Source organism: Manihot esculenta, chromosome 17, assembly GCF_001659605.2.
Source record: "Manihot esculenta cultivar AM560-2 chromosome 17, M.esculenta_v8, whole genome shotgun sequence".
Classification (NCBI taxonomy): Eukaryota; Viridiplantae; Streptophyta; class Magnoliopsida; order Malpighiales; family Euphorbiaceae; genus Manihot; species Manihot esculenta.
Genome location: NC_035177.2, coordinates 33,481,163 through 33,493,802, shown reverse-complemented (window position 1 = coordinate 33,493,802; position 12,640 = coordinate 33,481,163). Strand labels below are relative to the sequence as shown.

Here is a 12,640-nt window from a genome sequence, read left to right as displayed (position 1 = left end):
ATACTTTTATTCACTGGATTAAGACAGGTAAAGAAAAATTTTTATAATTTAAAATTTAAAATTTAAAATTAGATACAATTATAATAAAATTTATAATTTTAAATAATTTTATTAATTTTCAAATATTTACATTAAATTGTAAAATAAAGAAAAGAGGTAAAATTTTTATGTAGTTAAGCTTTTATTTTATTTTGAATTTAACAACTGATGATCTGAGATCCAGAAAAATAGGGTTTTACAAGAGTTCTGTAAAACTGAAAAAATCTTATCCTTAGAGGAGACTATTTCTCCTTTTTTCAATCTCCTTTTATCCGCTAGTGACGTGTAACAGAATGTATGTCATTGGGCCACCTGTCCCTGTTACGTTGATATGGACGTACGAGGAAATCAGATCGCTGCCCCATGCGTAACGGCCCTTGATTCTCCCGGACGCGCGTGCGGGTGATCCCACGTGATGGATGGATAGGTCTCCTTCCTGATTCCGGCCTGGACCGGAAGATATGATATGGGCTGAACCCAGAGAGGATTTGTTCGTCGGGCCCAAAGAGTTAGGCCGGTCTGGTTGAGGAGATTGATGGGAGTCCGGTCTCCAGACTGAGTGGACCGGACCTGATGCATGTATGAGGCTTGAGGGCCTTTAGATAATGGGCTGGTATCGTGGGTCTAACCCCAGACCGGGGTGGAGAAATCCAGCGGTCATCAATTGCCCCTTTACCTTCTCGTCGGTTATTGCCTGACCAATGAGGGGATAAATATCGAGAGTAATAATGACCGCGCCGCTCTTGGACAAAGCTGTGCAGAACAACTTTTCGTCTCATTATTGTTTCACATTTTGAATTTTCTCTGTCTCTTCGGAACGCTTGCTCTCTCCTGCTCTCTGTTCTTCTATGCTCTCTTCTGTTCATCCGCTATACCGCTCTTCAGGTACGCCTCTTCTACCACCATGGAAATCCCTAAGCTTCCTGAGGTTTTTAATCTTGAGTCGTGTATCACTCTCTACCATAACTAAGCTCATTTCCCGGAGGTATTTGGATACTCCTCTTTACCTTATTCGGGCCCCTCACCGAAACAAAAGGATTGTTCTTCCGGATTCCCCTCCTCCTAGTTTAGTAGATCCTCAGAAAGATCGTAGTATAGTCTTTTTTGTTAAACAGCGGGACTTCGGTCTGACTTTTTCGTTCACTCCTTTTTTCATCGAGGTTTTTCAGTATTTCGGGATAACCCCCCGGATGCTGTCCCCAAATTCTATCTTGTTTATGTATTCCTTCGAATCCATTTGCCTAAGCTGGGGCTTTACGCCCACGGCGCGTCTGTTCGTGATCTTTTTCTGTCTTGTTAGAGCAAGTAACTGTTTTTATTACTTTGCCCCCCGTGGGGGGTTGTCCATCCTCACGGGCTACAAGGATTCCATAAACGGCGGCACTGAAGAAAGAATCCGGCCGGTCATGGGGGGTGGAGCTCGACTGGGAGGATGTCTCTCTGGGTTGCAATGACCTGCCCCAGCTGAGCCTCACCGAACAGGTCGGGTATCTTCGGTTGACTTCTGTCGACAAGAAGTATGACGTAGAGAAGTGTATGTTCGCCTGTAATCTTAGGGATATCCAAGATGCGGGTATTGTGCCCTGTCCAACCATTTTGCCTGTCCTTTGTGATTTCTACTGGAGATTATGCTAACCTGTTCTGATTTTGTATTCTTTGCAGCTTCTGATGTCAAAATGGACCAAATTAAGCCCCCGAAGAACTTAGTTCTTTCTCGAAAAAGCATGAACGTGGCGCTAGATGCCCTCCAAGCCGGGCAACGTGTGTCAAAGGCTACTGAGGAGGTGGCCCAGGTTATTTCTTCGAGGACAGTTAGCCGACCTCCTGCTCCGACTTCTTCCCGAGCTCCTAAGTCGAGCTCCCAAGGAGCCAAGTCTTCCAGGCCATCCAGCCGTAGCAGATCAAGCTCGGCCGTTCCATCCTTCCAGGCTCAAGCGTCTAGACGAGTCTCAATTCCAAGGGCGAAGGAGACTTCCAAGATCGCCGCCGGGTCAGTTGAGAACGTAGAGCTGACGAAGAAAGATTTGGCTATGCCTTTTGGGGGTATTTCTAAGGAGGTGCCTGGGATATGCCTTGCCGACGTCAGCGGCCGTGGGGGCGAGAAAGAGACCATCCCGGTAGAGGGAGATATTCAGGGGGACGTTACTAAAGTTGCCCCTGTGATTGAGGAAGGGGGGTCCGGCCCGGCTAATGATGAGGTCATAGTGGAGAAGGTAGGAAGTAAGCGTCCTCCTCTTTCTAAAGAGCCTGCCCCTGCTCCTACTCAGAAGAAATCCAGGGCTTCCAAGGGGTCGGCTCCAGCTCTCCCTTCTCTTGAGAAGAAAAAAGCAGCTTCAGCTCTCCCTCCTCTTGAGAAGAAAAAGGATGTTCCCATGGTGCCCCTGATGTTTGCTTCTGACAACGACATCTTGAACGCAGAGGACATCACTCATCAGTCTCCTGCGAGTGTAGTTGCCGAAATCATTAAGGAGCAGATGTTTGGCGGCGTCACAGAGGCTTTAGACCCATGCCTGCTTGCCCTTGCTGGTCTTCTAGCCAGTTCCACTAGGGAGCAAGCTGCGTTCCGGTCTCAACCTCGAGGGGAGCTTGGAGACACGATCAGGGAAATGCTCTTGATGGTAAGTTACTCCCCTTTTTATTTTCGCTTTAGCTTTCTTGAATTCTTTATCTTGATGGTTGTCTTTTTGTATCAGGTGATGGGCCTCTTTATGGAGGTGGATGCTCGCGACCATTCTCTCCGGGAATCTGTAGATCGCCGGATTGAGGAGGCACGCCTGGAGGAGAATCTATCTTCAACTAGTGATGCTAGGGGCAACCTTGCGGCAGCTCGGGAGCATACTAGGTCCCTCCAGATAAAGCTGCATACAGCACTGGAGGCCTTAAAAAGGGCTGACGGGAAGACTGCCGAGACGAAGGAGCATGTCAAGTCCTTGGAAGCGGAATTATCTCACACTCGAAGGGTTCTTAAGGAATCTGACGAGAGGGCAGCTGCAGCTGAGGTCCGCTGTGAAGAAGTCTTGAAGCAGCTGAGGTCCGCTGTGAAGAAGTCTTGAAGCAGCTGTCCTCCATGGTGGAGACCCTTCGTGAGAGGGATGAAGCTATAAGTCAGAGGGACGAGGCCCGGCGTCAGCACGATGCCATGAAGGCCGATCTTGAAGGAGCTCAAGCTCGTTTTGACAAGATGAAGGCTCAGAAGGAGGGAGCACTAGCTTGTGTAGAAGTTCTCGAGCAGGAGCTGAGTAAGAGCTCCGATCGTATCAGAGATTTGGTCTCAGCGGCAGAAGAATATAAACTTCACAATCAAGAGCTCAGCCATGAGGTCAAGGCTTTGGAGCATAGATGTTCAGCCCTGCTCGAGGACGCCAGACTCGTTGAAGATAGGATTCAGCTGGAGTGTGAGAGGCGTCTGATGGAGTATAAAGAGTCCCCTGAGCTAAAGAAGGAGATTGAACAGGCCTGTGAAGCTCGTCTTCAGGCTTACAAGGACTCTCCTGAGTTGAAGGCAAAGATAGCTGAGGCCAGCCAGGCACAACTTGCGGAGTACAAGGCCTCTGATGAGATGAAATCGGTTATTTGGAAAAAAGGCTTCCACATATTCGCGTCTAGTTTCAATCGAGGTTTAAGAGAAGCCAGGCTTGCTCCTTCCACCCTGCTATCAGAGCTCCGAGCTGCTGAGGTGGACTCTGATGGCGAGAACATACTCTACGGGGAGGATGACCTGCCCCTGCCCAAGGGAACTTCTCACACTTCAGCTGGGCCTTCTGATGAGGACACTGAGCTAGGAGAAGAGGATGAAAGGGCTGCCGAAGATACCGGGCCTCCAGGGCTGGAGATTGTACTCTATGTGAGAGGTGGGAAATCTGAGCAAGGGGGCGCCAGACCTCCCACAAGCAGTAATGCAGATGCTAGTGTAGAGAATAGCAATGTAGATAGTGAAATGTCTAGAAATGTAAATCCTTTGAGGACAATCTTCCCTCCAGTAATCTTAGATGATTAGATTGCAAACTTCCTTTTACCTTTAATGAAATTTTATTTTTGCTTATTTGAATTCTTTTTTGTTTTTCATTTATTTTTGAGCTGTTCTTACCTCTAATGAAACACTTAAACTATGTGCTTCGTAATTTTTCTAAGGAATCCGTTGTACTGTTTTTCCTTTAGTAGAGTGGGTGATTAGACTGTAAATGTTACCTACCTCACTGAGGTCTTGCGCAAGATTCAGGCTCATTGGCCTTACTGTCGCTTCGTCATCTCAGCCGGTTTTGTGGTGCCAGGGGCCTTTTGGGAGCCCGACCACCTACCTCACTGAGGTCTTGCGCAAGATTCAGGCTCATTGGCCTTATTGTCGCTTCGTCATCTCAGCCGGTTTTGTGGTACCGGGGGCCTTTTGGGAGCCCAGCCACCTACCTCACTGAGGTCTTGTGCAAGATTCAAGCTCATTAGCCTTACTGTCGCTTCGTCATCTCAGCCGGTTTTGTGGTGCCGGGGGCCTTTTCGGAGTCCGGCCACCTACCTGACTGAGGTCTTGTGGAATCTGTTCTTTCTTTTTCAGAGAGAATTAATACTCACAGTAATAGAGATAACATTGCTTTGCAAAAAATGGCGTTATGCCATTCATTCATGTTTTCAGAGTATACGAATTTTCTTTCTAAGGGAAGTACCTCTTCTGCTGCACCGGCTTATTTAACCTTCTGTTCCTCCAACGATCATGTTGATAGTCCCACTGGACCCATCATTCACTGGCCCCGCTCCCATTCTCCTGAGTGTTTGCGCTGCTGGGTTCGGCTGAGGCCTTTATCCCTCCGGTTTCTTCACAAAGTTCTTGAGGTGTCCCCTTTTTATCAGCCTCTCAATCTCAGAAATCAACTGATAGCAATTGTTGGTGTCATGGCCGTGTGTACGATGATACTGGCAGTATTTGTCAGGATCTCGTCGGCTTGCTTCTGCTTTCATAGGCCGGGGCCACTGGAGGAACTCCTCGTTCTGGACTGCCATGAGCACTTCGGCTCTGGAGGCGTTGAGTGGGGTTAAGTTCTCCAGGATCCGTGGAGGAGACGATCTCTACTCTGATATCGGGTCCCTCCGGTCCCAGGGCTGCCTATAGGTCTCAGGCCTTTTGTTCTGCTTCCTCTCATGCCTTTCTAACCTCCTTTCTTCTGAGGCTTTCCGGTCTGTTGACTCCTTAGCGAACCTGCTCGTCACTAAGGCGTCATCTTGCCTTATATATTTCTCCGCCCTCTTCATCAGCTCTGCTAGTGAGGTGGGAGGCTTCCTGCTCAACGAGCCGAAGAACTCAGGCGAGGTCATCCCTTTCTGCATGGCTTCCATTGCTCTGCCCTCATCTAGCTCAGGGATCTGCAGGGCCTCCGTATTGAAGCGGGCCACGTATTCCCTAAGCAATTCATCCCTTCTCTGTCTGACTGTCTTCAGATAGCTCGTCTTCCTATCTGCCGGCACTCTGGCGATGAACCAGCTGATGAAGCGAATGGCCAGATCTCCAAAGCTTCTGATACTTCCGGTCTCCAGGCTGTTAAACCACGCCCGCGCTGGCCCCGAGAGCGTCATCGGGAATACCTTGTCCATCAAAGCATCTGACAAAGTCTGCAGCTCCATGAAAGTCTTATAGTTCAAGACGTGCTCTCGAGGGTTTCCAGCTCCGTCATATGCGGCCATAGGCGGCATCATAAATTTCTTCGGGACGGTCTCCTGCTGCACCCACTTTGAGAAGGGTGAAGAGGTAGGCAGAAGAGTTTGGCTGGGGTCCTTCGCCCCTAACTCAGCCAAAAGTTGCTCTCTCATCTTCTGCAGCTTTTGGTCTACGCTCTCCGCTTCCTGCCTGGGTTTCTTCTCCTGGCGGCACTCCTCCTCCCATGTCTCGCTCCCCGCTCTTCTGGTGGTTCTGGCGGAATAGCTATCAACTTCATTATTCTCTATCAGCTCCCTCACCCTCCTTCCATGAACTCGAGCTTTCGGCTCTTCCTCTTCTCCGGCTCTTCTCCTCCCGTCTCCGGTTTCTTGGCTGACAGTTCGGGGATGGTTGAAGGTAGGTTGAGGTTCGTTGGTCCGGGGCTCTTCCACCACCGGCAACACTTGTACTGGGGTGCTGAGGCCCCGTTGCTGCATTATCTGCCCCAGCCAGTGGGCGGTGTTTTGTAATTGGAGAGCGATGGTTTGGAGATCCTGGTTGGACAAGGCAGTGGCGGATACATTCCCCGTCAGGCTTGGCGAGGGGTTGAAAGGGATAGGTGGTTGATTGTTTGGAGTTGTAGGACTGGAAAAGGAGAACTGCTGCCCCTCTTGGGCAGAGCTTAGATCATTTGGAGTGTTAAGATTGTTGTTTTCATTGTGATTAGCCATCGTGGATCTCAGTGGGTTTGTTTAGAGTGGAACTCCGGTGATGAAAAGATCTCCTTCGTTCCCACAGACGGCGCCAATTGATGATCTGAGATCCAGAAAAATAGGGTTTTACAAGGGTTCTGTAAAACTGGAAAAAACTTATCCTTAGAGGAGACTATTTCTCCTTTTTTCAATTTTCTTTTGTCTGCTAGTGACGTGTAACAGAATGTATGTCATTAGGCTACCTGTCCCTGTCACGTTGATATGGACGTATGAGGAAATCAGATCGCTGCCCCATGCGTAACGGCCCCTGATTCTCCCGGACGCGCGTGCGGGTGATCCCACGTGATGGATGGATAGGTCTCCTTCCTAATTCCGGGCTGGACCGGAAGATATGATATGGGCTGAATCCAGAGAGGATTTATTCGTCGGGCCCAAAGAGCTGGGCCGGTCATGTTGAGGAGATTGATGGGAGTCCGGTCTCCAGACTGAGTGGACCGGACCTAATGCATGTACGAGGCTTGAGGGCCTCTAGATAATAGACTAGTATCGTGGGCCTGGTCCCAGACCGGAATGGAGAAATCCAGCGGTCATCAACAACATAAAACATATATTAAAAAAGAAAAAAAAAATAAAAAACAGATTTTCCAATTGTTTGGCAATTAAAAAGTTAAAAGCTGGGTTTGGCATAATAATTTTTTTTTATAATTTATAATTAAATTCTTAAATTTTAGCAAATCACAAGTTTGTAACACGAACTGATGGTGAGCATAAGAATTCTCTAAAACATAAATGGTTTTAGGGCATGGGAAAGAGATTTGTCCACTTGCAATTATCTACCTACATCGAGATAAATAGATAAATTAGGCTCAATTTTTCAATAAATTAAATTTCAGCTTAATTTTGTTGAATTCCACATAAATCCAACCAAATTGAAAAATCAAATCCATTTTAAATTAACAGTTTCTTTTTTATTTGATTAAATAGGTCTATGCATTAAAACAAATATAAAAAAATAAATATAATAAAAGCATATATAATTTAACAATCAACTCTCCAAACATAACTAAAATTCTATTCATTTTCATAAAAAAATTTAAAATAAATATTTTTTATATTTTTTTTATATTTGGGATAGTAAAAAAATTTAGTTAATGCAAACATATTTTACTAATAAAAAAAAATAAACTATTTTAAGAAAAATAATTTCTTCTCTTTAAAAAAGAAAAATATTTTTTTGATATTGCAATGCATAACTAGATGTGTTTGCTAATGATATATAATAAAATATATTGCATTATCTCTATTATGAAAATGATACAAGTGCAATTGTTGATAAATACAGTTCAAACAGGGAATCACAACCCAGGTTTGATATGAAAAAATGGATTGAAATATGTGGTGGGGCTTCTAAGGAAAGAGCGTATGGTTTTAGGACTTCAAAATTCAAATTCATTTTATCTAGTTCCTTCTTGCAATTTGCTCAACCAAAGTCAATCTTCTCGGCTCACAATGACAATTGATAAGTAATTGAGCTCACAATGACAATTGATAAAATAATTGCATTAATTGATGCAAAACAAGTCCTAGTGAGAGAGAAAATATTGGAGCAAATGAGAAAAGAGTTTATGTCAACACATAAAAATTCATGTACAACATCTTCACAGCCAATAACATTAGTAGTCTCTCCCCCCATAAAATGATGAAGAAAAGTAGTTAACAGAAAACTGTTGGATTTAGAACTAATCTAACCTTAGTAAATGATACATTTTTTATGATAGCACTTAATAAAAGTAGAGGAAATATTGATAAAATTTTATTTATTTATGATAAAATTATGATAAAAATATTTTAATTTACAACGAACTCATGAAAATTAGTAATAATATTTTGATATATCGTTAAAATTAATGACGAAAATTACGAAAGAATATATGAGCATTAAATTTGACATTTTGCGATGAATTAGCGATGACATAACTCATTTTAGCGACAAATATCGGTGGCAAAGTTTGTTGCTACTATTTGAGATGGAATTACATTTTAGTCCTGTAAATTCAGCTTTCAAAGTATCAAAAAGGGATTAAATGGTGCATTGCGGAAGGCTTTTGGAACGGAAAAATCCATGAGTGATGCTTCCATTCCCAGATTTCTTGTAGTGATATAGGAATATCAAAATTCTAAAATAAAATTTATTCTTGAAAACTATATTTTATGTAGATCATTAATTAAAATTATAAATTATATGGGTTTAAATATTATTTAGAAGTAAGTTGAGTTAGTTTAAGATAAATTTTTATTCAAATATGGAATGAGTTTAGATTTTACCCAACTCAAATTTCTCCCATTTAAAATTCTGAAATTTTCTATTACTAGAGTGTAAAATGATAAAACTACCCACTCCATATTTTTTTCCTATTTTTCTTTAGTCATTAGCTAGTAAAATTCAATATCAAATTCAATATTCCTCTCAAATAATATCGAATTCTATATTCTTATCAAACTTCAATAACAAATCGCAACAAATGAACTTTTGATCCATAGCACTTTGATAATGAGCATGAAAAGAGATAGAGAGAGGTACACAAAATAAATATGGAATAGGTGGGTTTATATTTTTAGGTAATATAATCCATAAATGAAAATAAATATTTTAAATATTTAAAATACTCTTATAAATATTGAAATTTCTATTAACGTGAGTAAAATATTTTATATTACATAAATTATACTTTAGTTCGTGAGTTTTAATATAATTCACAGATTAATTTTTATATTTTTAATTAAACTTAAGTCCTCAAATTCATTTATTTAATTTTTATAAGATGATGGTTGTTTTATCATAAAAATTAGTTGAAAATTAATGAGTAGACAAACTTTGAAAAACATAATTTTTTTAAAAATAGCTTTTATAAAATTTTGCGATCTACTTAATAATTAGTACCATTTAAAAATGATTGAAATTGTAAGCACTTTCGAAATTATCAAGTAGCGAAGCACTTTAATAAATGAAATTAAAGGATAAAAGTATTAAAAATTAATTGAATGTAATAATTTGAGTGAAAGTAATAGGGACTTGGTTATTTAATGAAAAATGAAGAATTGAAGTGTTAAATGTAACTCTAATTTTTTAATATTTTTAATTTAAAAATGTGGCAATAAAAATATTTTTACATTTGATGAAAGGATTGGAGTTTAGACTAATTAATTATAAAAAAATTAAATATTCAATTTTAAAAATGTAAGAATTGATTTGTTAATTATATTAAAATTCAAGAGTTAAAAGTATAATTTATCTATTTAAAAGGTAATAAAGTGATGAAAAAAATTGAAATTTGAATGGACTGAATATAAAAATTTACATATTCAATTTAAATTAAATATAGAAATCGATTTATAAATTATGATAAAATTTAAAATTTAAAGTTGAATTTATCTTAATTTATTATAAATTCAAAAAATAATTCCATGAAAAAATTACATTGAACTTGAATTGAGTTCAGATAGAAATTTTCCATACTCCTGTATTCATATGAAATAACTAACCCAAACCCTTAACATTTAAACTTCAAAAGTAAAAACTTTTTTTATGAATTAATGCTTAATTTACCCTTATATTCACCTGAAATTGAACCATTTCACTTTTAATCTAAATCGAGAAATTTAGTTAATCTTCTTTTTGGACTAAAATTGAGCTTATATTAAAAACTTTTGGATTAATTTGAACAAAAAGTTGAACATCTCCAATGAATAAAGGCGTGAAAGTTTAATTTAGCCTTTTCTTTTAAATTTAAGCGCAAAAGAATTGCAATCTAACCCTGGAAATTACAATAACTACATTTTCATCCTCAGACTTGCCTTTATTCTTTCAAATCTTTCCCTTGAAAGGGTACAAGGGTCAGCTTTGTTTAGGCCTAGAGAGGAACTGGCTTCTACAATTTCTTGCATCAGAAACCAAATGCTGCCTAAACATTGCAATGAAAGCTTCAACTCTCTCATTTAACTCTTCCTTTGACAATTTCTGATCTTCGCTTTCAACTCTAATTGCTTGTTCTATCTCTTCTGCAACCCTTTCCCTCTTACCCATCTCCTGACATTCACTGTTTGCTTTGGCTGTTGCAGACCAGCCACATTGTTTTCTTCTCTTATTTTCTTGAATATTCACCTCTGCATTACATCTAGTTTCCTGGTTTTCACTTGAGCTTGAACGAAGGGAAGTGAAGAAAATGGCTAAGAGAACAATATTGAGGATTAAGAAGACCCTGGCAGGCCATTGCTTGACAAAAAACATCACCAAAATGCTTTTTAAGCATGCCATTGCTAGAGTTGCTCCAACTGCAAAGACAAATTTCTGCGTATAATCATCTTCATGCGCTCTTCCATTTGATGGACTCTCATTCTCTTCCACATGATCCATTGAGAAGAATGAAGAGGGAAGACACATAAGCAGGAGATTTATATTTGAAATTTTTCTTTATGGCTTGTGGTGGGATCTTTCTTTTGGCTCTGATGATGAGAGGACGTGACTGATGACTAATGAGAAGGCAGCTGAAAGGGGAGACAAGCAAACATGCTTTAGCTGCAAGGAGCCAAAGAGTGGAGTTACCTTATGATTGCTTCAACTCAGGATTTTTTTTGAAGCTATGTTGGTTTCTAATATTTTTGTTTGGGCTTGGCGTGCACAGAAATGCCATTGCTTTGGAATTGCCACTCTGCTTTTTTGCTGGAACAGAAGCAGAAGCAATGACATGTTTCCACTGGAGACTCTGGTCAAGACAAAAAGGGTGTTTGTCTATTGTCAAACCAAAAATTAAAAAATAAAAATAAAAAATTGAGGCAGCTTTTCCACAACGTTTTCAATTGGGTGAATTTTTTCTCATTATTGCAAATTTGCAGCAAGGTAAATCTAATAATAAATGGTAAACTTGAGGTCATTTCATGCGTATTGGAGCAAACAAACAATATTGGTAATTTCATCCCCTAATTTCTATTAGGGGTTTTTTTTCTCCATTTTTATTTTAATTTTTTATGAATTAAGGTATATCTTTCTACTTTTAAAATTTAATACTTAAATTTTTAAAATATAATATCATCAAAATAAGAAATATCACGATACAAAATATTATTAGTGAAAAAAAAATAATTTAACTAAATTTTTTAAAATTTAACACTTTTATTTTTAAAATTTAATTTTATTAAAATTTGAAATTTCCGCAATCAAACAATTGAAATAACAAAAATCTATTTATAAACAAAAGTAATAATACCAATTCAAAAAAAAAAGTAATAATACAAATTATAAACTCAATTTTCAGAAATAAATAAAAATTATAATAGATTTTAAAATTTAAACTCAACGTATCTAATAAAAATTAAAATAAATAAAATTTAAATTATCAAAAATGGAAAATAAAAAATCAACAACCTTTTGTTGCCCTCGATGCTGCTGCTTGTCGTGCCTGCTGCTTACTGGCCTCCTGCTCGTGTTGTTGTTCCCACTCGCATCAGTGGTTCTATTGCCTGCCACTCGTTGCACCTCTACCAACGAAACTTGTTGCTTATGTCACCAACCGGTCTTCCGTCACCTCATCAATTATTGCAAAATGAATTTTTCAGATATAAATTTTGTAGTTTTAAATGATGAGTTAGATATAAATAATGAAAAAAAAGAGGACAGAGAATCATAAAAAGAATTTGAGAACTTGAACTGCGGGGGATTTTTATTAATGATAATAAGAATATTTTTGAGATTATATTTTAATTTTTTTTAATTTAAATTTAAATTATTGATTTAATAAAATTTTTTAATGAAAGAATTTTAAATTTAAATGGAAAGACTTTAAAGTTGAGTAATTGAAATATTAAATTTTAAAATTATAAAAATAAATTTATTCATTATACTATATTTCAGAAATAATATAAAATTTTCTAGCTATCAACTTCAACCAAATAAGAGTAAGAGTCTATCTGTTTTGTTCTTAATCAAATATGCTAAATCCTATACTCTATTTACTAGTTACTACGGAATATCCATCATATCATGCTAAACTTTTAGTCTGAAATATATATTTATACACTTATATTGTTTTATATTAAATTATAAAATATTTGAACTAAAATTATAATTCATTAAACACCTAAAATTATAAAAATTATAAGAATTAAATATAAATTAACTATATCATTGATTATTTTATAAAAAAAATCAGAAATAATTCAATTTATTATTAATTGTATTCAAAATTTTGATAATTAAACTTTAAATTTT

General features: G+C 38.6%; 1 protein-coding gene across 1 annotated transcript; it reads right to left on the bottom strand.

Moving 5' to 3' along the window:
• Positions 1-10,134: 10,134 nt before the first annotated feature.
• On the bottom strand, positions 10,135-11,998 carry LOC110605668. The gene is made up of 2 exons (XM_021744314.2): positions 11,798-11,998; positions 10,135-11,138 (listed from the first exon to the last, which is right to left on the bottom strand). Exon 2 carries the CDS (start codon positions 10,814-10,816, stop codon positions 10,271-10,273), a length of 546 nt encoding a protein of 181 aa, XP_021600006.1. The 5' UTR covers positions 10,817-11,138; positions 11,798-11,998; the 3' UTR covers positions 10,135-10,270.
• Between the last annotated feature and the right edge of the window lie 642 nt (positions 11,999-12,640).